The sequence below is a fragment of the Scyliorhinus canicula genome, chromosome 2, assembly GCF_902713615.1.
Source record: "Scyliorhinus canicula chromosome 2, sScyCan1.1, whole genome shotgun sequence".
Lineage (NCBI taxonomy): Eukaryota > Metazoa > Chordata > Chondrichthyes > Carcharhiniformes > Scyliorhinidae > Scyliorhinus > Scyliorhinus canicula.
This window is the reverse complement of record NC_052147.1, coordinates 142,294,046-142,321,531: the sequence shown is the minus strand read 5'-3', so window position 1 is coordinate 142,321,531 and position 27,486 is coordinate 142,294,046. Positions and strand designations below refer to the sequence as shown.

Here is a 27,486-nt window from a genome sequence, read left to right as displayed (position 1 = left end):
ACGAGGTAGTATCGTTAAGCTTTGTAGAGATATGATGGCTCACCCTTGCGTGCAGTAGGCTGAGTTTCTGCTCCTCCGTAGTTTCTGAAGTGCTTGATTCAACCAGGTAGGCCTTGAAACATCTGAGCCAGTGCAGAAAGATTTATTTCGCCTCTGCAGCCTGCGGGTCGAGTTCTAGTTGGTTAGGTTTGAGGGCTGATTCCATAGTCGTTTTCTTCAAGTTTTCTAAGACTATTAAATTGATGAGACCATCAATTCACAAGACACGTGATTGGAAGTAAACCGTGGTTTTAATAGTCTTACAACTGAGCCTGCCTGCGACAAGATGAACTGACAGCAGACGTACGACTGCAGTGCCTTATACTTCCGGTTAGTGGGAGGAGCCATGGGCGGAGCCAAGGGTGGAGCCCAGAGGTACTGGGAAGCGGTGTTCAGGACATTGTCCTAAACTGTGGGGGTGGAGGTCAGGCTGGAACCAATGGTGGCGATCTTTGGGGTATTGGAAATGCTGGAGCTGGTGAAGGGGAAGCGGGGGCGATGATGTGGCCTTCGCCTCTCTAATTGCTCAGAGAAGGACCTTGTTGAATTGGAGGTCAGATACACTTCTGGGTGTGGCAGCCTGACTGGGGGACATGTATGACTTTCTACGGTTGGAAAATAACAAATTTGAGTTGAGGGGGTCGGAGGAAGGCTTTGAGACATGGTGGGGTTGTTCATGGTAATGTTTGAGGAATTGTTCATCATGGGGTAGAGAGTAAAATGGGGTAAACGTTGTACAGACTGTGGATTGTGAGGTTATTGAGTATGTTGTTGAGGATGTTACTGTCCTTTTTACACATGTTTGTGATAAAAATACATTTAAAAAAAAAACACAACGGAGAGGGTGGTATTAACGAAAACGCGGGGGAAACCTTTTTTGCAAAATCCCGCACCTGCATATACCTTAAAGGCCTCCCAAAAATACATCCTTCATTTCTATATCCCACCGCCCCCCCCACCCCCTAATTCCCCACTCCTCCCAGCCCTGAAACCTAGTATCCAGCCTCGCCTGCTCAAACACGTGATTCTCCCGGACTGGTGTCAATTTCGACCCCACCTCAACTTAAAATACTGCCGAAATTGCCTCCATATCTTCAGTGTGACCACTACTCCTGGACTACCCGTGTACTTCCCTGGGGAAAACAAGAGTGGCGCCATTGCAAGCGTCCGCAATCACAACCCCCTTCAAGAGCCTGCCTCCATACTCACCCACATTGCCTCCGGTTCCCTATCCCAACCCCGCACATTCTCGGCATTCACCGTTCAACAGTAATACAAAGGATTTGAAAGAGCCAAACACCCAGACTCGCTCTCTCTGAAGCACCATCTTCTGAATCCTCACTACTTTAGGCGTCCAGACAAACGACCCAAATGATCCACCCACATATAAAACGCCATCGGCAGAACAGGAATAAAAATTAAAACCGTGGCAAGATATTCACCTTTACCATCTGGCCTGCCAACAATAGGGGAAGATTATCCCACCTCAACAAATCTGCCTTGTCCCTACTTACCAGGCTTCTAAAATTCAACTTATGGAGCTGATGAGACCATCAATTCACAAGACACGTGATTGGAAGTAAACCGTGGTTTTAATAGTCTTACAACTGAGCCTGCCTGCGACGAGATGAACTGAGAGCAGGCTTACGACTACAGTGCTTTATACTTCCGGTTAGTGGGAGGAGCCATGGGTGGAGCCATGGGCGGAGCCAAGGGTGGAGCCCAGTACAAACTCCTCATCTCCCCCTATGGGCAGAGCCGCGCAACGGCTCATATACAGAGCCCACAAGGACACAATACACGAAAGGCAATACAGTGTGAATTAACGAGGTATATAATTCACCACAGGAGCCCAGCCCAATCCGGAGCTACCTGCACCCCCAAGTACCTGAAGTGAGGAGTCACCACAGAGAGGAAACAAAAAACACTCCCTCTTTCCCAAATTCAGTTTATATCTGGGGCAGCAGGGTAGGGGGGGGAGGGGTTGTTGGGTTATGGGTGTAGGGTGGATACGTGGGTTTGAGTAGGGTGATCATGGCTCGGCACAACATTGAGGGCCGAAGGGCCTGTTCTGTGCTGTACTGTTTTATGTTCTATCCCGAAAGTACCGAACATCTTGAGCAGCCCCATTATATCCCTCACCGTGGGACCCGGGTTAGAAATATACAACAAAAGGTCATTGGCATACAGGGACACCTTGGCTGGATTCTCCAGAAAATGGGGCTATATCCCCACGCCGGCATATAAACGCAGGCGTAGCATTCCCGAGTTTCCTGGAAAAAAACCCAACCTGCTTAATTTACCTTCAGGGGGCTAACAGGGAGTGCTTCACACAGCTATGGCTGCGGATACAGGCCCCCGCACTTCTGATTCCGAGTCCGCACATGCGCACGGCGGTGGACTCCAGCATCCGCGCCGGGCGCCATGACGGACTCAGACCGCGGAGCAATACAAACAAACTAGGCCCACCAATTTAGGCACACCTGAAGATCCGTCCGGCCCGGTCGCTGCCCCGGTCGCCCATAAGGACCCCCTGGTGTAAAATCCTCCACCCCCCCATCAGGGCGGCCGCGACTGATTCCGCAGCAGCCACGCGAGCAACCTGACTGGCCATACCATATTAGTTCCACGTCGTCCGGAACTCGGATGGTCAGGAGCGCAATATCGCTGGGTGGGCCTCTGGCAAAGGTCCCCCCAACTGCAGGGCATAATTCGCGATCGCACGGCTATTCGTGGCCGGAGAATCACCGGAGCGGAACTTCGAATCTCCGCACCTGTGCCAAACTCGATTTCGGAGTGGGGCTGCGGAGAATCCAGCCCTTTTTATGCCATCCCCCTCACTAACCTCCTCCACTTTTCTGAACACCTCAGCGCAATGGCCAGTGGCTCTATCGCCAGCGCAAATAAGAGGAGGAACATGGGACACCTGTGCAGCTGACGTTCATCTCATTCATATGAATACTCGTCTTCAATTCCAGATATAACTATTTGACCCACGCCACGAATTTAGGTCCAATCCCAAACCGCTCGAACACTGCAAACAAATAACTCCACTTGACTCTATCAAATTGCTTTTCCGCATCCAGTGCCGCACATTCGAGGAGAGCTGCCTACCCTTTACAAACCCTGTCTGATCCTCCACAGTTACCTGAGGAAGGCACTCTTCCAACCTAAGTGGCAAAACCGTGGCAAGAATCTTGACATCCACATTCAGCAGAGATATTGGCCGATACGACCCACACTACACCGGGTCCTGATCCTTTTTGTAACAATAAGAAGTCTTACAACACCAGGTTAAAGTCCAACAGGCTTGATTCAAACATGAGCTTTCGGAGTTCGGCTCCTTCCTCAGGTGAATGAGGAAGGTCATTTACCTGAGGAAGGAGCCGCGCTCCGAAAGCTCGTGTTTGAATCAAACCTGTTGGACTTTAACCTGGTGTTGTAAGACTTCTTACTGTGCTCACCCCAGTCCAACGCCGGCATCTCCACACATGGCTTTTTGTAACAAGTACAACAAGTCTCAAATGCCCTGTTCACCAGCTCCGGAGCCACCACCAACCCCTCAACTGACCAATCTCTGGCGAGGCTGCCTGCCAGCGGAGCTGTCCCGCCAACAAACGACTGGCCTTCTCTCTCTATTCACACACTACCCCATTGCCCGCCTCATCTGACATCCACTTTCCCTGTGGACAAAAGGTCAAAACTGTGCCTGCAGTTTCTTTCTACTGACCAAGAGCTCTGGAGTGGGATCTTCTGCATACTTCCCATCCACTTCCAAGATTTCATCTACCAGTCACTGCCACTCAATTCTTGCCTCCCTGTCAACCTGCACCGTAAATGAGATGATGTCGCTCCTTGCCACCACATTCAACGCCTCCCAAACTACCAATGGCAAGACCTCCCCATCCTTATTGAACCCCACATAATCATCAATCACCAATCCCATCCTTGCACCAAAACTCGGATTGGCGAGGAGCCCCACATCCAACCTTCATCCTGGCCTCTGTGCAGGCCCCTTCTCAAGGACAACATCTACGAAATGTGGGACATGATCCGAAATGACAATCATTGGCTATTCTGCTTTCCTCACCCCCAATAGCAACGACTGCCTCATATTAAAAAAGTCAATGCTTGAGTACATGGTACGTGCTGACGAAAAAAAGGAATGCCCTCTATCCCTGAATGTAAAAACCACCATGGGTCCGCTCCCCCCATCTCATTCATAAATGCTGCCAACACCTTCGCGGCCACCCGAAGGTCAACGAGCGCGGCTTAGATAGATCCATCTTCGGAAGCAACACTATTTAAATCCCCACCTAAAATTAACTGAATAGTGGGGGGATGTCCGGACTTGGTATGACAGCCAACATCGTCATCACAAATGCCACATCATCTCAATTCGGGCATACACGCTAACGGACACCACCAACCTCCCCTCCGACGCACCCATTGCTATGACATATCTGCCCCCCTGGTTTATCGTCACTTTCTCCGTCTGAAATCTAACTCTCTTACCCACCAGTAGAGCACCCTCGGCTCTGCTATCAAAGCCCGAGTGGAACACCTGACTCACCCAACCCTTCTGAAGCCGCACCTGGGTCTTCACTCTCAAGTGAATCTCATGCAACAGCACTACATTGACTCTCAAACCCTTCAAATGTGAGCAAACTCTCCCACGCTTCACCGGTCCCCCCAACCCCATCATGTTCTATGTTACCATTCGGACTTGTTGCTTCTCACCCCCCCTATCAGTCATGATCACGACCCCAGGCCCCGCCTCACAAGCGGGCCCAGGCCCTACCCCTAGATCCCATCAGCCAGCTGCTGCTCCGCCCCACCCCCCTTTCCAGAAACCCCCAACCACTTAGCTCAGTCCCAATCTCTCGGCCCTCACGTACGTTTCCTCTTTCTCCTCAGTCTCAAAGTAATAGTCCTTGGAAGGGCAGCACGGTGGCGCAGTGGCTAGCACTGGGATTATGGCGCTGAGGACCCGGGTTCGAATCCCGGCCCTGGGTCACTGTCCGTTTGGAATTTCCACATTCTCCCCGTGTCTGCCTGGGCTTCGCCCCCACAACCCAAAAGGTGTGCAGGTTAGGTGGATTGGCCATGCTAAATTGCCCCTTAATTGGAAAAAAAATAATAATTGGGTACTCTAAATTTATTTTAAAAATGTAATAGTCCTTGGACTTGCGCGCAACACTCAACTTCTCCAGGAAGACCACCCCAAAGCTCACATTACTCTTGTAAAGAGCTGCCTTCACTCTGATAAAGGCGTGCCTTATTGCTAGCTCCACTGTTACAGGAAAATGAAATGAAAATTGCTTATTGTCACGAGTAGGCTTCAATGAAGTTACTGTGAAAAGCCCTTAGTCGCCACATTCCGCCGCCTGTTTGGGGAGGATGGAACAGGGATTGAACCGTGCTGCTGGCCTGCCTTGGTCTGCTTTAAAAGCCAGCGATTTAGCCCAGTGAGCTAAACCAGCCCCTTACATCCTGGTATATACGAATACCACTGTCTTCCCACCTGATCTCCCGGTTCTGCTTGGCCAATATCATCACCTTCTCCTGCATCTGGTAGCTGTGGAAACACACTTCACAGCTCTCGGTGGCTCTTTCGCCTTTGGCTTTGTCCGGAGCAACTGATGAGCCCTATTCAGCTCAAAGAGGGAGGTGGTGTTTTCTCTCCCTCTCTCTCTCTCACACCTCCCAACACACACACACAACTTGGAAAACATCTCCAAAAATTGGGGGGGGAGTTTCCGATATTTGGGGATTCAGGTGGCACGGTACTGGGGCAAGTTGCATAAGCTCAACCCGTCCCGACTGGTGGAACAAGTAGGTGGGATGTGCTCCCGCCGTCATTGGCGGGGAGGGTGCAGACTGTTAAGATGATGATTCTCCCGCAGTTCTTGTTTGTTTTCAGTGTCTCCCCATCTTTATCCCGCGGTCCTTCCTTAAGAGGCTGAATAAAATTATTCTGGGATTTGTATGGGCTGGGAAGTCCCCGCGGGTGAAGACGGTGATGCTTGAAAGGAACAGAGAAGAACTTCAGCAACTATTACTGGGCGGCCAACATAGCAATGATAAGGAAATGGATGGTGGGTGCCGGTTCGATTTGGGAGCAGATGGACGCTGCTTCGTGCAGGGGCACTAGCTTAGCAGCTCTGGTCATGGCGCCTCTACCGCTTCCGCTGGCACGGTACTCAACCAGCACGATAGTGGTGGCAGCTCTTCAGATCTGGGGCCAGTGGAGGAGGCATGTAGGGGAGGTAAGAGCATCGGTGTGGACACCAATCTGCGGCAACCACTGATTTGCCCGGGGAACATGGACGGGAGTACCAACTGTGGAGGAGGGCGGCGATTGTGGGGATGGGGCATCTGTTCCTGGAACGGAGCGTTCCGAGCATGAGGGCACTGGAGGAGAAGTTTGAGCTGGCAAGAGGGAACGACTTTAGAAACTTACAGGTGCGGGATTTTGTACGCAGACTGGTGCCGTCCTTCCCACGTCTTCCCACATGACAGGGGCCCAGATGAGCAGACTCTTCGGGTTGGAGGACAAGTATGCTAGATGCGCCGGAAGGCCGGCTAACCATGTACACATGTTCTGGTTGTGCCCTAAACTCAAGGGGTATTGGCAGGGATTCGCAGATGTCATGTCCCGGGTATTGAAAACTGGGGTGGTATTGAGCCCTGAGGTGGCAATCTTTGGGGTTTCGGAGGGCCCGGGAGTCCAGGAAGAGAGAGAGGCCGACGTTCTGGCCTTTGCTTCCCTGGTAGCCCGGCGACGAATATTGTTAGCATGGAGGGACTCAAAGCCTCCGAGGGCTGAGGTATGGCTATCGGACATGGCGAGCTTTCTTGGCCTGGAGAAAGTCAAATTAGCCTTGAGAGGTTTGCTATTAGGGTTCGCCCGAAGGTGGCAGCCATTTATTGACTTCTTCACAGAGGAGTAAGCATCAGCGGAGGGGTGGGGGGGGGAGGGGGTTGCTAGGGTAGAGTAGGGGGATATTGAGGCAGGTCCATGCGCGAACACAGCTGTGGTTTGCATTGTGTTTAATTTGTGTCTTGACTTTTTTATACTGTACAATGTCACTTTTTCTATATGCCCAAAATACCTCGATAAAATTGTTTGTTTAAAAAAAAATCTCCGAAAATTACTCCTTTGGCCTCCGGTCCTCCAACACCTCAGGCAGACCCATAATCTGCAGATTCTGCCATTGTGACTTGTTTTCCAGGTCCTCCACTTTGGCTCTCAGCCTTTTATTATTCTCTCCACCTTTCGCAGCTCCTCTCCCATCGAAGCAAGCTGGTCACTATGCCATGACAGCCTGATGGGGGTAGACGCCTTCAATACCTATCCTTTATCCTGCACCGTCGATGATTTCTTTCCAAGAGTCTCCTTTATTGGGGCCAACGTAGCATCCACCAACTGTTTGAGTGTCCCCATCATCTCCTTCCCATGCCGCTCAAAACGCGAGGCAAACTGCAGCGCAAACTCTACCGCCATCACCTAGGCCAGCATGTCCTTCCTAATGGGCGCAGCCCCATCAGTGAGCTTGCTCTCGCCATCTTTCCTCCCACAGAACTCCGCATCAAACGCAAGCTCTCAGGCTGACAAACACTCGTTCCTTTTTGTCCCGTATTCTTCCGTTGGGTTTCCAATATCCTCTAATTACCTCAATTCTTCTGACGACCAATCATATAAAATTTTCCCCCAAATTTGTGTGAAAAGCGCCAGAAAACTAAAGCTTTTAGCAGGAGCCAACCTACGTGCGACCATCACCTACATGTCACCACCAGAAGTCCGCCAATTCTATGCTTCTGTCGTAAGTATTACGTAGACTTGTTGCACACACTGCATCTCACTGCCAATCCCTATGCTGAGCAAATACACTGATTGTAGGGGCACCAGGAAAACTGGGCCTATTTTGCCTGGGTATTACTGAAACTGCAAATGTTCAAAACAAGTTAATAACTAAAAATAAATCTCTTTCAGATGTAGTCACAGTGGGGCTGAGAACAGAACATCCCTGTTCTATTCATGAAAGAAATAGGCATTGTCAACAGTCTAAGTGCCAATTTGGAATCTAGACCCAGACATTGGCAGTTCTGACTTTTGCCATATGCTTCTGCACAAGTATTACATTTGCATTAAAAGAACATCTTTGGCCAGCCTGTTGTCTCTTGTTGATGTTGCCACTTCTCATAATCCTGATGTCCTTGTTTTTCTCTGTGAGATAAGCTGTGTCCATTATTGGCTTTGATCTGCTTTGGTAAGGATCATGTTACAGATGGAGGCTGTATTTCCTAATACTTTAAGCATAGCCAGGCAGCCTCCATGGTCAATATTTTTAACAAAGTGCCTTTGAAGCTCTTGGCAGTAATGTTTTTCAAGATAAGAATGCACCTCTTGCCTGAGGTTCATTGGCTGCTACCCACTGACTTTAGTTCTCTGCAGTCTGTCAAAGGCCATCGACTGCTATTACCTACTGCTCGATGCACTGTTTCTAATTTGTGTCTGTATTTGTCACAGTGAGGATTTGTTAGGAAGCAAAGTGAAAGGGAACACCATTACTCTGCTGCATTTCCTGCACAGGAGTTAATGTTTTTTCACTAACTAGCAGCTTAGTATCATCCGGTCTTCTATTGGCCACTGTTTAAGGAATGTCCTGAGTTTACAATCTCTATCTTTTGTTTACAAATTTCACTATGGCCTCGCCCGCTTCATAACTCTGAAACCTCCTCCAGTCTTACAAACCCCAGAGATAGCCGTGCCTCTCCAATTTTGGCCCTTTGCCCATCAACGATTTAAATCATTCCAACACATTGACAACTTTCAAAAACTATGGTGTTCCCTCCCTAAACCTCATAACCTTTCACTTCCCCTTTAAGATGCTGCTCAAAACCTAGGATAAAAGCAAATTACTGCAGATGCTGGAATCTGAAACCAATGGGAAAATGCTGGAAAATCTCAGCAGGTCTGGCAGCATCTGTAGGGAGAGAAAAGAGCCAACGTTTCGAGTCCAGATGACTCTTTGTCAAAGTTATAAAACAGAGTAAGTGGGAATTGTTTATACTGTGGAGTGAGAATGAAAATTGAGACATAGCCACAGAAACCCAGGGAAACGGGGTGCTAATAGCCCAGAAAGTACCTCCCTGACGAGGATTTTGGGCATCTGCCCTAATATATCCTTGTGTGTTTTGGTGCCAGATTGTGTTTTGTAATGCTCCTGTAAAATATCTTGGGATGCTTCACTACATTAAAGATGCTGTATAAATAGAAGTTGGTGTTGTTGTTGACGCCAAGCTTCCCAGGTGCCCTAGTAGCATTCAACAAAATACCAGCTGTTATATCTGATCAATATTTGGTTTGCGATTAAGTTCTCTTTTGTTTATGTCTGAGGGAATTCTAAGTATTAGGTTGTCCTGTAGAATCGTTTCAAGATGGAAGACTTACATGGCACCTTTATGACTTTGAAGCATTCCATTCAGCACGTGGCTAAATCGCTGGCTTTGAAAGCAGACCAAGGCAGGCCAGCAGCACAGTTCAATTCCCGTACCACCCTCTCCGAACAGGCACCGGAATGTGGCGACTAGGGGCTTTTCACAGTAACTTCATTTGAAGCCTACTTGTGACGATAAGCGATTTTCATTTTTTCATAATCTTTATGAAAAAATGAAAATCGCTTATTGTCATAAGTAGGCTTACATTAACACTGCAATGAACTTAATGTGAAAATCCCCTATTCGCACACTCTGACGCCTGTTCGGGTACACTGAGCGAGAATTCATAATGACCAAATTACCTAACAGCTCGTCTTTCGGGACTTAGAACATAGAACAGTACAGCACAGAACAGGCCCTTCGGCCCTCGATGTTGTGCCGAGCCATGATCACCCTATTCAAACCCACGTATCCACCCTTTACCCGTAACCCAACAACCCTTAACCTTACTTTTATTAGGACACTACGGGCAATTTAGCATGGCCAATCCACCTAACCCGCACATCTTTGGACTGTGGGAGGAAACCGGAGCACCCGGAGGAAACCCACGCACACAGGGGGAGGACGTGCAGACTCCACACAGACAGTGACCCAGCCGGGAATCGAACCTGGGACCCTGGAGCTGTGAAGCATTTATGCTAACCACCATGCTACCCTGCTGCCCCGGGTGGGAGGAAATCGGAGCACCCGGAGGAAATCCATGCTGACACAGGGAGAATGTGCAGACTCTCCACAGACAGTGACCCAAGCCGGGAATCGAACCTGGGACCCTGGCGCCCATGCCTTCTTGATTCTCTTCCGTGCCTAGATAATCAACCTGCTGAGCCATGCTATGATCTCACATTCTTGTGGCCATCAAGTATGGAGTGGGAATGGAGCCCGCAGCTTCTGACTTGGAGGCAGGGACACTATTCATTGCCCCACAAGACCTTCGAGGCTCTTTACAGCCAAGCTCTATCATTTAATAAGATTGTGGCTGAATCGGTTGTTTTCTCGGCTCCATTTTCCTGCCTGATGCCAATAATCCTCATCTAGCAAAAATCTATCTAACTCACCCTTGAATAAACTGAAAGTCCAAGCCTCCCCTACCTTCTGGGAAGAGAATTCCACACTTTAAGATCTTCGGAGAGAAAATTAATGCTCCTCATCTCAGTCTTAAATGGGAGATCTTGTATTCTTAAACAATCTCCCTAAGTCCTAGTTACCCCCACAAGAGGAAACATTCTCCCAGTACAAATCCTATTCACTACCTTCAAGATCTTGTATTACAGTGAGATCATCTCTTATTCGTCTAAATTCCGCCGGGTATAGACATAAGCTGTCAACCTTCCTTTGTAAGAAAAGTCCTTAATTCCAGGAATAAGCCAAGTGAATCTTTCCTGAACTGTTTCTAAAGGAATTAAATGTTTTCAAATAAGGATGCCAAAACTGTGCACAGTGCTCCAGATGTCATCTCACCAAGGCCTTGTACAGGTGCAATAAAATATTCCCACTTTTAAATTCCATTCCTCTTGCAATAAATGCCAACATTCCATTTGCCTTCCTACTTACTTACTTTACCTAGGCACTAACATTATGTGATTCATGTAACAAAACACCCTGAACCCTCTGTAACACCACATTCTGCAATCTCTCTCCATTTAAATAATGTACTGACTTTCTCTTTGTTCTGCCAAAATGGACAAATTCACATATAGCCACATTATACTCCATCTGCCAGATTATTTTCCATTCATTTAACCTGTCTATATCCCTTTGTAGACTCTCTATCTCCTTTTGACAACTTACTTTTATATCTATCTTGGTATCATTGGCAAATTTAGCTATCATACATTCGGTCCCTTCATCCAAGATATTGATGGAGATTGTAAATAGTTCAGAACCCAACAATGATCCATGTGGCACTCCAATATAACAGCCTGGCTGCACTGAAAAAAAAAACTATTTATTCCTACTCTCTGCTCCCAGTTAGCTAACCAATTCTTCATCAAGACGAATATGTTATCCCTGCACCCTGTGCTCTTATCTTTTGTAGTAACCTTTGATGGGGCACTTTATCAAAGGCCTTTTGGTAATCCAAGTATACCACATCTACGGGTTTCTCTTTATCCACCTTGAGGGTTACTTTGTCAAAAAGCTCTTAATAGATTAGATCACCACAATTTCCCTTTTTCAAAGCCATGTTGCTTTTGCCTGATCACATAATTTTCAATGATCCTGCTCTAACCTCCTTGGTAATAGATTCCAGCACTTTTCCGATGACCAATATTAAGCTACTGACCTACAGTTTCCTGCTTTCAGCCTCCCCCTTTCTCGAATAAAGGTGTTGCATTGGTTATTTTCCAATCCTCTTGGACCCCTTTTGGAAACAAGAAATTGTGGGAGATTATAACCAATGTACCTACTATTTGCTCTGCCACTTTTAAGACCCCGGGTCTAAGATATCTGGTCCTCGGCACTTGTCAGACTTTAGGTCTCAGAGTTTTTTCATTACCTTTTCCTTTCTGATGGTAATTATTTTAAGTTCATCTCTCCTGTAATGGACCCTGGGCTAATGTGTGGTCAATTCCAGCCACACTTGACCCAGAGTCACAATATGATTGAATTTAACTTTTATTTGAAAATACCCACAGTCTTCGGCTGCCTAATAACATAGAAGATAGGAGCAGGGCGAAGCTTTTTGGCCCTTCAAGCCTGCTCCGCAATTATCACGATCATGGGCAGCACAGTAACATTGTGGATAGCACAATTGCTTCACAGCTCCAGGGTCCCAGGTTCGATTCTGGCTTGGGTCACTGTCTGTGCTGAGTCTGCACATCCTCCCCGTGTGCGTGGATTTCCTCCAGGTGCTCTGGTTTCCTCCCATAGTCCAAAGATGTGCAGGTTAGGTGGATAGGACATGATAAATTGCCCTGAGTGTCCAAAATTGCCCTTAGTGTTGGGTGGGGTTACTGGGTTATGGGGGATAGAGTGGAGCTGTTGACCTTGGGTAGGGTGCTCTTTCCAAGAGCCGGTGCAGACTCGCTGGTCCGAATGGCCTCCTTCTTGGGTGTGCTAGTGCATGAGTCACAGAAGGTTGGTTTACAAGTGCAACAGGTGATTAAGAAGGCAAATGGAATTTTGTCCTTCATTGCTAGAGGGATGGAGTTTAAGACTAGGGAGGTTATGTTGCAATTGTATAAGGTGTTAGTGCGGCCACACCTGGAGTATTGTGTTCAGTTTTGGTCTCCTTACTTGAGAAAGGACGTACTGGCGCTGGAGGGTGTGCAGAGGAGATTCACTAGGTTAATCCCAGAGCTGAAGGGGTTGGATTATGAGGAGAGGTTGAGTAGACTGGGACTGTACTCGTTGGAATTTAGAAGGATGAGGGGGGATCTTATAGAAACATTTAAAATTATGAAGGGAAGGATAGATGCGGACAGGTTGTTTCCACTGGCGGGTGACAGCAGAACTAGGGGACATAGCCTCAAAATAAGGGGAAGTAAATTTAGGACTGAGTTTAGGAGGAACTTTTTCACCCAAAGGGTTGTGAATCTATGGAATTCCTTGCCCAGTGAAGCAGTTGAGGCTCCTTCATTACATGTTTTTAAGGTAAAGATAGATAGTTTTTTGAAGAATAAAGGGATTAAGGGTTATGGTGTTCGGGCCGGAAAGTGGAGCTGAGTCCACAAAAGATCAGCCATGATCTAATTGAATGGCGGAGCAGGCTCGAGGGGCCAGATGGCCTACTCTTGCTCCTAGTTCTTACGTTCTTATGTTCTTATGTTCTGCACTGTAAATTCTATGATAATCCAACTCAATAGCCTAACCCTGCTTTATCCCCTTAGCCTTTGATCCCGTTCGCCCCAAGTGCTATATCTAGTCGCCTCTTGAATATATTCAATGTTTCAGCATCAACCACTTCCTGTGGTAATGAATTCCACAGGCTCACCACTCTTTGAGTGAAGCGATGTCTCCTCATCTTGTCTGAAATGGTTTACCCTGAATCCTCAGACTGTGACCCCTGGTTCTGTACACACCCAACATTGCGAATATCTTCCCTGCATCTACCCTGTCTTGTCCTGTTAGAATTTTAGTTAGTCTTTATGAGATAACTACAGTCACCAGGTTTGTAAATTTAAACATAATGAACTTTTTATTATTAACAGTAACTATAATTAAATAGTCAACAAATACAACTGGTTAACTACGACCTAATCTCTAAACCTCCCTCGCCATCTTTAGCGTGCACACCATCTACACATATGGAGCCAAACAAACACAGAAGGGAAAGAAGGGTATAAAATAGTAAAGGGAAAGTAAAAGGGTAAGAGTCTTTGTTTCAGATGGATGCCTTCTGGTTAGTTTGTTCTTCAGTATAGGCTTCAGTTGGATGTTATCTTTTCCTTCTGCAGTAATGTAGACTCACAGATATAGCAGGCAGCCAGCATTCGAGAGGGAGAGACGGTTTCTTCTTTCAGGGTCTAGAAACTTCTGCCTTCAGACAGTAGGCAGCAGAGCAGAGAGAGAGAGAACTGCTTCCACATTGAGGACCCAGTTGCTTTTCCTGGGTTCTCTCCCAAAAAGCCCACCTGATGGGAACCAATCGAGGTCGGTAGCTGGGCAGAATACTGTCCCTGGTCAATCCACTGGCCACCAGCCAACTAATCAAAACAAACACTTCCAATCTCTTGGGTGCCATAACGTCTGGGCTCTTCTGTCCAAAATACAAAACTTTATAACTCAGTGTACTATTTTGATCCTTTGAGTTCCTTATTTCCTTTAGTCGACTTAAAGGTATGTCCCCAATAATGATCCATGGACCAGAAATGATAAAGACAAAAAGATATAGGCGAGCGCGAGACAACAGCGATATCCGTCCGGGAGAAGCAAGCGACAACAACACCAAACCCATTCGTGTATTGCCCACTGTAATTATTTCTCTGGCACCCAAATGTATATTTACCTCCCCAGTCTCTTCCCCCCCCCCCCCCCCCCCCCCCCCCCCCCCCCCGCAAACAGTCGCCTACTTATGTGTGGAGCTGGTGCACAATACACTACCAGTTATTTATTATTTTATTTTTTATTGTTACTATTTACTATTTTCTTTTCTTTGGTATGTTTGGGTGTGTCCTTCTCTTCTATATATGTGATGTGTATGTATATATATATATATATATATATAATATATTTCATAGAATTTACAGTGCAGAAGGAGGCCATTCGGCCCATCGAGTCTGCACCGACTCTTGGAAAGAGCATCCTACCCAAGCCCATACCTCCACCCTATCCCCATAACCCAGTAACCCCATCTAACACTAAGGGCAATTTGGACCCTAAGGGCAATTTATCACGGCCAATCCACCTAACCTGCACATCTTTGGACTGTGGGAGGAAACCGGAGCACCCGGAGGAAACCCACGCACAAATGGGGAGAACGTGCAGACTCCACACAGACAGTGACCCAAGCCGGGATTCGAACCTGGGACCCTGTAGCTGTGAAGCATTTGTGCTATCCACAATGCTACCGTGCTGCCCCAGCAATGCCCCAGGAATTTGAATCCCTCCCTTTTGCGCCATCTCTCAAGCCATGCATTCATCCTATCTATCCTGACATTCCTACTCTGACTAGCTCTTGGCACTGGTAGCAATCCTGAGATTACTACCTTTGAGGTCCTACTTTTTAGTTTAACTCCTAACTCTCTGAATTCAGCTCGTAGAACCTCGTCCCGTTTTTTTTTACCTATATCGTTGGTGTCTCTGTGCACCATGACAGCTGGCTGTTCACCCCCCCCCCCCCCCCCCCCCCCAGAATGCCCTGCAGACATCCTTGACCCTTGCACCAGGGAGGCAACATACTATCATGGAGCCTCGATTGTGTCCGCAGAACCGCCTGTCTATTCCCCTCACTATAGCCCTGCCATTCTTCTTCCTGCCCTGCTGTGCAGCAGAGCCAGCCACGGTGCCATGAACCTGTCTGCTGCTGCCTTCCTCTGGTGAGCCATCTCCCTTAACAGTGTCCAAAACGGTATATCTGTTTTGCAGGCAGATGACCGCAGGGGACACCTGCACTGCCTTCCTACTCTTGCTCTGTCTTTTGGTCACCCATTTTCTATCAACCTCAGTAACTTTCACCTGCGGTGTGACCAACTCGCTAAATGTGCTATCCACGACCTCCTCAGCATCGCGGATGCTCCAAAGTGAGTCCATCCGCAGCTCCAGAGCCATCAAGCGGTCTAACAGGAGCTGCAACTGGACACACGTCTTGCACGTGAAGGAGCCAGGGACAGTGGATGTGTCCCTGAGCTCCTACATCGCACACGAGGAGCATGACATTATTGATCGCCTGAAGACGGATTCTGTTTGGATGGAGATCAACCTCTCCACCCTGTGCCCTAGCATGACGGGGGGACCTGCTGGAATTCTTGACTCTTGAGAAGTTCAAATTTGAACTGAGGGGAAGGATCAAGGGGGTTCTACAATTCATGGGCGTTATTCATTCTGCACTTTCGAGAATTAGATTACATCGAACATTAGGAGCGGTGGGGAGGGTTGGGGGAGGGGGACTGTATGTGCTCATGGTGACTATGGGTGATTCCTGATTCCTTTTTGTTATTTGTTTATGCTAACATGAATGATGCTGTTTGGTGGGAGGATGGGATTGTTCTTGATATGGGGATCGACATTGCATTCGTTACTGATTATTGTTTATTGTTGGTGGGTGTACGTTTGGGAGAAAATGTGAAAAGGAGGAGAATAAATATATATTTTTTTTAAACTGAATGGTGTTTGAGAAGGGGCCAATGTAATCATGAAGATTTATGAACAAATACTATTTTATAAGAATTGTTTTAGCTTGTTTTTCAAATCAGTGAATTTACAACCCTAAATAAGGTGGACATTTTTTCTTGATGTCAGTTGTATGGAATAGCTTGTAGTTTGGAAATACGCTTTCCAAATTGGCTTTATGCTCTGGCCCATGCACTTGGGGCTTAAACATTGTGAAATTCAAAGCTTACTACTTCAAAGACACAGTTAGATAAGCCTAATTACAGTTACAGGTTCTATTTTATGTCAATAGGTTTATGAAGACTTCTAATGAAAGACAGAATAAATATTGTAAAGGCTTTTTTGTTCGTGGTTTGCAATCCAAAACTACTTCGAAGTTGGACTAATGATTTGCCATAAAATAAGAATCAAATCAACAAGGTGATTGGCCTAAGATAACAAATCCTGCCATTATAATGCTTGCATGAGATTCTAAGATTCCTGCTTGTATATTTGATTGAATTCCGCAGTTCGTTTAGCATTTGCTGCCACAAGTCGTAGGGATGTATTTCAGAATAGAAACCACAATGAATCTTACATGCCAAGCTGGAGAACAAAATTAATGAAATTGACACAGCCCCCAAGAATCTCCTGATGTAATTCTTGTGTAACCATTTGTCTCTCCTAATTTTTAGGGTGCGAACTGGGCACCTGCAGATGATGTACGAACAGACCACTCAGGACTGATGGACGACCATTCAAAATATGCTCACAGGTATGGTGAAACACTTGGTGTCAGAGATCTAAACTTGGTGGCTGGTTCTCTCAGTGGAATTAAAGATGCCTGTGTATCCTTTCTTTGCTCTGTTTTGTGCAAAGTGTGATTTTTCTTTGTGTTCTGTGTCGTCCTCTTGCCATTTGTTATCTTAACTTTCTGAATAGATGTAGCAGCATTTGCTGTTTCAAAACGTCTTGAATTTCCACATGAACATACTGGTATATGGACCACCTCTGGGAAGACCTCTCTCTAGTTGAGGGAAATGGGATAAGAAAACTTGTTCCCTTTCCTACAATTCAATGGCAAACTGTGCTATCAGATCAGTAGTTCACATAATTTAAGTTACCTTGTCAATCAATACCATCGCAACCATGGCAGCTTCTACTTTCTCCAATTCTTAACATTTTTTGTTCTTTCCCAACTTATCTTTGTAAAGAAAAACCTCACACTCCATTTCAACCACTATTTCCTTTGCTACATTGCACAGGATAACACATTGCAGAGTTTCACAAAATAGGGGTTTATTAAAAATAGTCTGCTTCTGCGGAGCAAATCTTCATCAGCCAGTCATGCGGTGTTGGTAGAGTGACACCATATAATGGTAGGACATGAGCTGTCATTCTCAGTTTGCTGACAATGGAGAAAGGCAATGTGGGAGAATAGAAATGGTGCAGTGATGACCAGCTGCCTTATGGCAAAGTAACAAATCAGCGAGAGCTCTCCATCTCCTGCCTTGCTCTTTTTCTGTCTCCCTCCCCCCTTGTCTGGCCTCCCTCTTTTTCTGTCTCCCTCTCCCTGTCTCCCACTCCCTGTCTCCCTCCCCTCTTGTCTCATTACCCCCATGCCTCCCTACCACCGTGCCTCCCTACCCCTGTGCCTCCCTACCCCTGTGCCTCCCTACCCCTGTGCCTCCCTGCCCCCGTGCCTCCCTACCCCCGTGCCTCCCTACCCCCGTGCCTCCCTACCCCCGTGCCTCCCTACCCCTGTGCCTCCCTACCCCCGTGCCTCCCTACCCCGTGCCTCCCTACCCCCGTGCCTCCCTACCCCCGTGCCTCCCTACCCCCGTGCCTCCCTACCCCGTGCCTCCCTACCCCGTGCCTCCCTACCCCGTGCCTCCCTACCCCCGTGCCTCCCTACCCCCGTGCTTCCCTACCCCCGTGCCTCCCTACCCCCGTGCCTCCCTACCCCCGTGCCTCCCTACCCCCGTGCCTCCCTACCCCCGTGCCTCCCTCCCCCGTGCCTCCCTCCCCCGTGCCTCCCTCCCCCGTGCCTCCCTCCCCCGTGCCTCCCTCCCCCGTGCCTCCCTACCCCGTGCCTCCCTACCCCGTGCCTCCCTACCCCGTGCCTCCCTACCCCGTGCCTCCCTACCCCGTGCCTCCCTACCCCGTGCCTCCCTACCCCGTGCCTCCCTACCCCGTGCCTCCCTACCCCGTGCCTCCCTACCCCGTGCCTCCCTACCCCCGTGCCTCCCTACCCCCGTGCCTCCCTACCCCCGTGCCTCCCTACCCCCGTGCCTCCCTACCCCCGTGCCTCCCTACCCCCGTGCCTCCCTACCCCCGTGCCTCCCTACCCCCGTGCCTCCCTGCCCCCGTGCCTCCCTACCCCCGTGCCTCCCTACCCCCGTGCCTCCCTACCCCCGTGCCTCCCTACCCCCGTGCCTCCCTACCCCCGTGCCTCCCTACCCCCGTGCCTCCCTACCCCCGTGCCTCCCTACCCCCGTGCCTCCCTACCCCCGTGCCTCCCTACCCCCGTGCCTCCCTACCCCCGTGCCTCCCTACCCCCGTGCCTCCCTCCCCCCGTGCCTCCCTACCCCCGTGCCTCCCTACCCCCGTGCCTCCCTACCCCCGTGCCTCCCTACCCCCGTGCCTCCCTACCCCCGTGCCTCCCTACCCCCGTGCCTCCCTACCCCCGTGCCTCCCTACCCCGTGCCTCCCTACCCCGTGCCTCCCCGTCTCCCTCCCCCGTCTCACTCCCCCCGTCTCCCTCCCCCGTCTCCCTCTCCCCCGTCTCCCTCCCCATCTCCCTTCCCGCCTCTCTCCCTCTCCCATCTCCCTCCCCCCGTCTCCCTACCCCCCGTCTCCCTCCCCCGTACTCCCTCCCCCGTACTCCCTCCCCCGTACTCCCTCCCCCGTCTCCCTCCCCCATTCCCTGCCGCCCCCCCCTGTTCTTTGCCCCTCCCCCCATTCCCTACTCTCCCCATTCCCAACTCCCATGCCGTCATCCTGTTCTCTGCCGCCCCCACACCCTGCCTTTGTGTCTCTATCTCTGTGTTTGTATGTTTCTCTCTCTGTGTCTCCCTCTCTTTGTGCCTCCCTCTCTCTGTGTCTCCCTCTCTCTATCTGTGTCTTCCTCTCTCTGTGTGTCTCCCTCTCTCTGTCTATGTCTCCCTCTCTCTGTCTGTGTCTCCCTCTCTCTGTCTGTGTCTCCCTCTCTCTGTCTGTGTCTCCCTCTCTCTGTCTGTGTCTCCCTCTCTCTGTCTGTGTCTCCCTCTCTCTGTCTGTGTCTCCCTCTATCCGGCTGTCTCTCCCTCTATCCAGCTGTCTCTCCCTCCGTTGTCTCTCCCTCTATCAATCGGTCTGTCCCTCTCTCTTATCGGTCTGTCTCTCCCTCTATCCATCTGGATCTTCCTGTTTCTGTCTGTCTGTCTTTCCCACTATCTGTCTGTCTGTCTCTCTCTCTTTCTGTCTCTCTCTTTCTTTCTTTCTCTTTCTCTCTTTCTGTCTCTCTCTCTCTCTTCTCTCGTTTTTTTCTCTCTCTCTCGTTCTCTCGTCTCTTTCTCTCGTCTCTTTCTCTGCCTCTATATGTGTCTCTATGTCTCCTTCAATCTGTCTGTCTCTGTTTCTGCCTTTGTGTCTTGTATTTAATCTAATGCCTTGCAGTAGCCAGCTCCTGAGTGACATTAGCAGAGATCAAAAGACAAAATGGGATAAACAGAAACTATGGAACAAAAATGAGGAATTGCAACCCTGACATCGAAGAACCTAGAATTGCCAGCCCTCCAGTTCTGGAGTCCTGGAATCTGCATGAAATAAAGACTAACCGCTTTGGCTGTCAGTATTTTTCATACTCATTTATTAGATGAATAATATTGACAATTTTTTAAAAAGTTGTTTAATTGAGCAGGGCTGTAGGTTGGGTAATGAAGATTCCAGGAATATGTCCAACCAGAGTTGGCAACCCTTTGGGGAATGATATTTTACTTTCTCCCCTGCATGCCATCCACCCACCCAGCCGCCCATTGCAGCCTTGGAAATGGCACGTCCTAACTCTTGTGGAAGTGCGGCATCCCTTCTTATCTTCCTCTGTTTCCTTGTGAGGAAAAGAGACTGATAAAGTTACTGGTGACTTTACATTTCCTGCTAACAAGTGAGTTATCAGTTGCTTCTCCATCCACAGCCCTCTTGTGTTTATTTTTCTGCCCCTGACTGCTCTCGCTCATAAATCTTCCTGAATCTTCTTTTCCGTTCCTGTTCTACAACTGCAATGTGTCTGGGAGGCAGTGGAAGTTTATTCAGTCTTTGTTTTTTAGTTAATATGCCCACCCCTTTTATCTTATCCTGCATTGTTAAAAAGTGTCTATTTCTGGGGTCAACCAATCTGTTCCGGGGAGGGACAGGGTGGAGAGAGAACAGTGGAGAAAATAGTTTGACAATAACAATAGCTTGCAATCACTGAGTCTTTAATATGCCACGGCACTGCAGAAGACCATTCTCAGATAAAATTTGGCACCAAGCCATGTGCTTTCAGAGAGATGGGGTGGATAGATACCCTTATTTTTGTTCCATAGTTTATGTCCGCCTGGTTTTGTTCTGGAGGTTCAGGTAAGAAATTTCAGAGCTTTGGGCCTATGCAGTTGATGACAAAACCGACAGTGGTGGAGTGGTACAGGGTTTGTGTGCCTGGTTAGTTTTTCTTATCTTGAAGGAGATCCGCACGAATTCTGTTCTCCTCCTCGGCATATGCCTTCCCTCTATAGTAGGCACCCTCTGTCTGCCTCCAACTAGAATGAAGTCAATAAGTTGGCCCAGATCCATCCACCTCCTGACAATGAACAGCTTGAATGCGCGCTGATGTGCATTGCGAGGTGAACAAAGTGTAGGCTCTCTTCCCTTTGGGCGGCAGTTATGAATACAAATGTTTACTTTTACACTGGATTTAGTACTTGCTGGGATTTAAATGTATCAAATGGGATTTTTTCAGTGAGTGTTTTTTTTATAGTGAAAACTGTAATAGATTCTTGGAAATATATTATTTAATCTCAGCATGGTTCCTGAGATCTGCCCATGGTGGATACTAGGTACGTTGGCATGGAGAATGCAAGGGAAAATGAGTTTGCATATAGGTAATAAGGGGCTTTGTGGACGAGTCATAGGTTGGCATGGATGGGGAGTAGGTGTGAGGGATAGAAGGCCTACTATTCAATTACACAATTGGAATGAAGCCCCAGAGCACCAACACCCTTGTGGTTGCCTCTAAATTAAATTGGGCAGGGTTGATGGAAACACAGTAGGCAACTTGTATTCAAAAATATAAAAAAGATCCCTAATTTAATTTTTGAAATGTCTGAAAACCCTTTCCATTTTTATACATTTCTCTGTCCCTCGAGTGAACACTTCATTTTCCAGAAACCTATCTAAAGCTATTCTCAGCTTCCAATTGGTTACTTCCTTTTTACCTTTCCAGCTGGATAGCTTCTAATCTCCAAAATGACTTTCATCGTGAGGTTTACCCAAGAGATCCCTCCCACTAACCAAAGCTACGCAAATCTTCCAGCCTTGTTTAAATCCTCTTGGTCTCTTCTGTCTAAACTCAAGCTGAGTGCACCATGCCAACTTAGTGCCAAATCATGATTCCCCCATCCACCACTCCATGCTAACTCACCCAGTATCCACCTGGGGCAGACCTCGGGTGCCATGCTGAGATGAAATAAAATAAAGTTTATCTATTACAGACTTTACTCGTTGCTTTTAGTTTGTTTGTTACAGTGAAAATATTAAAACTTGAAACCTTGTATGAGCTTTTCAGACGGTCATTGGAATTCAAACATATTTTTAAATGTTGTTCGAGATCATAACGGTGTCCACAATGTTGGAAATCCTTCACCATCTCCAAATGCAACACTCCTGATTTGGGTGGAGATCGTGAGCTGGAATGTCATTTTAATTTTGAATATTTACCAATGTATGTTTTCTCTTTGACTGTTGATTAATGTTCAACTGTGGGTGGCATTGCACCCAAGCTGAAGATACACAGTCTCAAACTCAAATTCATGCACGCACGCTCAAAATTGTGCATGTTGACGCATGCATGTTTTGCTAGGAGTGACCAGATGGGATTTAAAAGTGTGATTTTTTTTCTCTCTGTAGCCAAGGAATACAGTAGTCAATTCTAGTATATAGTAACTGGGCTAATGAGATAGGCTAGAAAAAGAAGAGTGTTCTCCACTTTGTATAACACTGCACCAAACACTTGACTTAGCTCATATTCAGGGAACAGTTCCACATCACTACAAGAGATGTATTGGAATTGGGTACGTCTACTGATGACCCAACAGATATACCTACTCCCTGATATATCTAAAGGTGAAAATTATGATGGGCTTGATCTGTCCTGGGTAGGCATCTCAGAATAATTTATGGGAGTAGGAAAAAGGGAAGTCAAGTGGTGGAAAATAAATATAGGAATAACAGTGTTACCTGTTTTTAAAATGTAAACAGTTGGAAGGTCTCGTACCCAATAGTGGGTCTGTGCTGAATTAGCTGCTTGGCCCAGGTGGGGTGGGAATACTAAAAACAATGCCTTTACATTAGTGAGTAAATAGCACACACTAGGGTTTTCACTTCTGCTTGGTATCCCTCTAGATTTACCTGCATGTGTTCATGCCAGATAAGAGGCGTTGGGCCTGACTTTGACTAAATACCCTTCCTACGATTAATGCAAAACCTTGCAGTGCCTGTGATACAGTAAACCACCCCAAGGTGCTGTACCAGCATATGATCGGATAAGTTTAACACCGAGGAGCCACAAAAGAAGAGATTAAGATAAATGGTCAAAGTCTTGATCAAAGGGATAGGCTTTAAGGAACAGCTAAAAGGAAGCGAGATTTAGGATGGGAATTCCAGAGCCTGGCTTGACGGAGTTGACGCAGCTGAAGTATGCCAACAATGGTTGTTGTCATTGTTTCACTTCCCGCACCTAATTTTGCACAAGACAGAAGTTCATCTGTCCCCATTATAAGATTTTCCCTGGAATAGGTCACTAGTCTGTGGCCAGAGGCTTATATCTTGAGGAGGGGCCACTCCACATCAAGGAGAACAGGTGTCTCTCCTCTTCCCGCCTGTCATTGGCATGTTTGCATGGATTTTGCATGTTGATACTCAACCTGTTTAGCCACATTATTTGGCCATCAAATCCTGGAGTGGGACTCAAACCTGGAGCTTCTGGCTCAGAGGCAGGGACACCCATTGCGCCACCAGACCTCTGCCAAGAATGGCAGTATTATGAAAATTGGAGATTATCAAGAGGCCAGAATTGGAGGAACGCAGAGATCACAACGAAGGAGAGATGGTGATGAACCAAACCACAGAGAGCTTTGAACAGCAGGATGAAAATTTTAAAATCGAGGTAATGACAGACGTGATGCAAATGGTCAGTGAGCCCAGAGGTGATGGGTGAATAGGTGTGTGAGTTAGAATACAGGCATCAAAGTTTTAGATTAACTCAGATTTATAGTGGGTTGAAGATGAGAGGTTTTTTTTTTCATATATATATTCATAGGATATGAGCATCACAGGCACGGCCAGCTTTAGTCAGTATCCCTAATCCCTAATTTAGTCAGCCCTTGAGAAGGTGGTGATGAGCCAGGAGAACATTGGAATAGTTCAGTCTGGAGGTAGTAACAACATGCATGAGGTTTTCAAAAGCAGATGGGCCGAGATGGAGGTTTATTGTTTACTGTCATGAATGAAGGACCAACGACACCAGAGGGGTCAAGTACCCCATGAAATCGGACCCTGGAAATAAGTTTTAATTTTAAAAGGGGAAAGAGGACAGGGTTCAAAATCTGGAGGAAGAAATAAATCTATTTCGCAATTTCCCTACCAATTGCAAGTTATACAGGAGACTTTGTTCTTATAATCCATTGGAATATTCTTGCACAACACGCAAGTGTCAGTCTGGTCTCCTGAAAAATTAATTAATGAGACGTGAGCATAACTAGCTAGGAGAGCACTTATTACCCTTTCATATTGCTCTCGAGAAGGGGCTGATAAGCTGCCTTCTTGAATAGCTGCAGTCCACGTGGTGCATGTACACAGTGCTGTGAGAAGGGGAGTTCCAATTTTGATGAAGTGACAGTGAAGGAGCAGCCAGCGATATAGTTCTAAGTACAGATGGTGAGTGACTTGAAGGTGAACTTGCTGGTGGTGGTGATCCCATGTGATGGCTGTCTTGGTCCTTCTAGCTGGTATAAGTTACGGAGTTTGGAAGGTGTTATCAGAGGGCCTGGGCAGGATGCTGCAGTGCATCTTGTAGACGGTATACAAGGCAGCCATGTGGATCAATGGTGGAGGAAGTGAATGTTTAAGTTAATGGATGGGATACCAGTCAAGAAGGCCACTTTGTCCTGGATGGTGTTGATCTTCACCCCAGGCAAGTGGGGTACATTCCATTGCCGAACTTGTACTCAGGCCTCTGGAGTGGGATTTGAACCCACAACTTTCTGGCTCAGACATGGAAAAACTACCAATGAGCCATGATTGACCCCATTGTGTACAAGTCTAGTGAACACCAATGGGCTTTTTGACTCTCAGGATCATCACTGTCAAGCCTGATCTGGACATTGTCCCAATGTTCACACATGCTCACATTTAACTGCAAACGTGTTGTTTAGCAATTCCACCACACCCCCACTAGAATGATGAGGGGAATTTCTTGTTCCATTTGGATGGAGGAATCCAATTGCAAACACCCTCCGAGTTAATCTGTCCAGCAATTAATGCCTTTTGTAATTTTCATAATTGTAGACAAAAGCACACAGATGTTTGGTGTCAGTTAACATCTGGGCTAAGTAAATAGGAACATCTCATGCAATGTGCAAAAGAGCCTGGGGGAGGGGAGATGAGGAGAATTTTATGCAAGAGGGTTATAATGATATTGAACGCACTGAAAGAACATTAGAAACAGGTTCAATGCTAACTTTCAGAAGAATATGGATGTGCATTTGAAAATGAAACATTTTCAAGGCTTTTGTGGAAGTACCGGGGGGGGGGGGGGGGGGGGGGGCTCCGATTGGATAGCACTTTCAAAGAATTGACAGACACAATGGCCAAATGACCTCCTTCTCTCCTATGACTCTGTAGACTGTTGCTGTTAACCTGACACCTCTCTCGCTCTCACATACACTTACAGCTTGAACACTGGAGTTTTATCACGTTGCTGCACTATGAGCTGACTTTACTCCCTAGTTTCAGAAATCATGTTTTTAAGAGCTTTGACTGAAGATCAAACTAGAGTATCGATTGTACCCATTTATGTTGTAAGCACCCAGCTGTCAGAAGAACTGCAGTCCAATGTCTTTGTTCTGTTTATTTGCTTTTGACTCATTTGAGTCTTTTTTCTTAAGTATGCTTAAGGGCCTGACAGATGCATTATAATCCAGTCATCCTGCACTGTTTACTTATTGGGAAGAATGGGTTAAAAAACTGTGGTTTTGTGAAGTCCCAGCTGTTATTGGGTGTAACCTCATCCATCTTGTCTCTTTTCTTTTAGCAGTGATTTGACAAAGAAGGTGGAGTTTTCTGGAGATGGTGGCCCCCTGGGAATCCATGTAGTACCCTTTAACTCCACACTGAGTGGAAGGTAAAGTATCCAAAAGTGCATCTACACTTAAAATAACAGAGAGATTGTGTCCCTTGGGTTCAGGTTCCATATGGTGCCTGTGGCTATAGAGCTCCGAACATGAGCACTCCTCCAGCTGAGCACTGGTTCAATAACGTGGGTTTGGCTACAGGCCTTATTGACAAAGCATTGTTTCTCTGTCAATATGTATGTTTACAGAATGTTACAGGTTTGCAGTCCATAACAATTTGGCCTCATGTGAGATTGGTGTTGATGCAATTACCCATGGAGTCCGTAGAGTGAATTTAGTACCTTTTAAGGCAGATTGAGGCAAGAGCAATTATTTCCATTAATTGCGAGTGAATATTTTAATTGAATAATTTTTTTTCTCGAAATCTCAAGGGCAAAAGGCGAGACAGGGTGAGGTGATTTTCCCCGCGAACAAGGGAAGGCGTGAGCAGAGTTCTTTAAAATAACGAAGGTGTTTGATGGGGTAGACATAGAGAAGGTGGTTCCATATGTGAGAGAGTCGAAAACTAGGGGCTATAAATATAAGACAGTCACTGAGGAACTCATGAGAAACCTCTTTGCCCAGGGAGTGGTGGGAGTGTGGAGCATGCTCCCACCTGGAGTCACTGAGACAAATAGCATTAATACAGTTAAGGGGAATCTGGATAAGAACATGCGGGAGACAGGAATGGGAGGATATGCCGATGGGGTTCGGTGAAGATGGGTGGGAGGGGGCTTGTGTCCGCATAAACACCAGGACGAACAGTTGGGTGTAATGGCCTGTTTCTGTGCTACTGGGTGCATATAAGTACATCAAGTTAATTTTTTTTTTGTGAAAAAAGCCAGCACATCCTACGGATGGGGTCATTGTGTAGTACTGTGTTCTTGTGCGTGCCGTGCCATCATTCTACATGACTCAATCCTTTCTGTACCATGTATAGTTTTTTGATGATGTGGAGATGCCGGCGTTGGACTGGGGTGAGCACAGTAAGAAGTCTTACAACACCAGGTTAAAGTCCAACAGGTTTGTTTCAAACACGAGCTTTCGGAGCACGGCTCCTTCTTCAGGTGAATCTGAAGAAGGAGCCGTGCTCCGAAAGCTCGTGTTTGAAACAAACCTGTTGGACTTTAACCTGGTGTTGTAAGACTTCTTACTGTAGTTTTTTGATGTCACTCATCACTGGCTTATTATTTTCCTTTCATCATGGTGGTTTGTATTTTTTATTTGTTCCACAAGTGGTGAAGAAACAATTCCACAGACAGTATAATTATGGAATCTTCCAGCACAGAAGGAGGCAGTTCATCCCATTGTGTCGGTGTCAGCTCTTTGAAAGAGCTATCCTATTTGTTGAATCCCCCACTTCCCCTCCCCTCTTTTGCGAATGCCTGACGAACCTCTCCCCTTCAAGCATTCTTGCCAGAAGTTAGTTTGAATCTGTTTCCATCACCTTTCCAGGCAGTGCATTTCAGATTATCCTAACTCGTGAGAAAATGATAATATATAATAGTTATTAAAAAAATTAGACATTAATTATTCTGTTTGGGAACTGGGAATTCTGCTGAATTTGTGT

At 47.1% G+C, this 27,486-nt stretch overlaps 1 protein-coding gene across 1 annotated transcript in view; it reads left to right on the top strand.

Moving 5' to 3' along the window:
• LOC119958709 (partitioning defective 3 homolog B-like) overlaps positions 1–27,486 on the top strand; it is a 1,329,970-nt gene that overhangs the window by 598,499 nt on the left and 703,985 nt on the right. The window contains exons 5-6 of the mRNA XM_038787288.1: positions 16,986–17,065; positions 25,838–25,927. Of these exons, the coding sequence (XP_038643216.1) occupies positions 16,986–17,065; positions 25,838–25,927 (170 nt within the window). The remainder of the gene's footprint in view (positions 1–16,985; positions 17,066–25,837; positions 25,928–27,486) is intronic.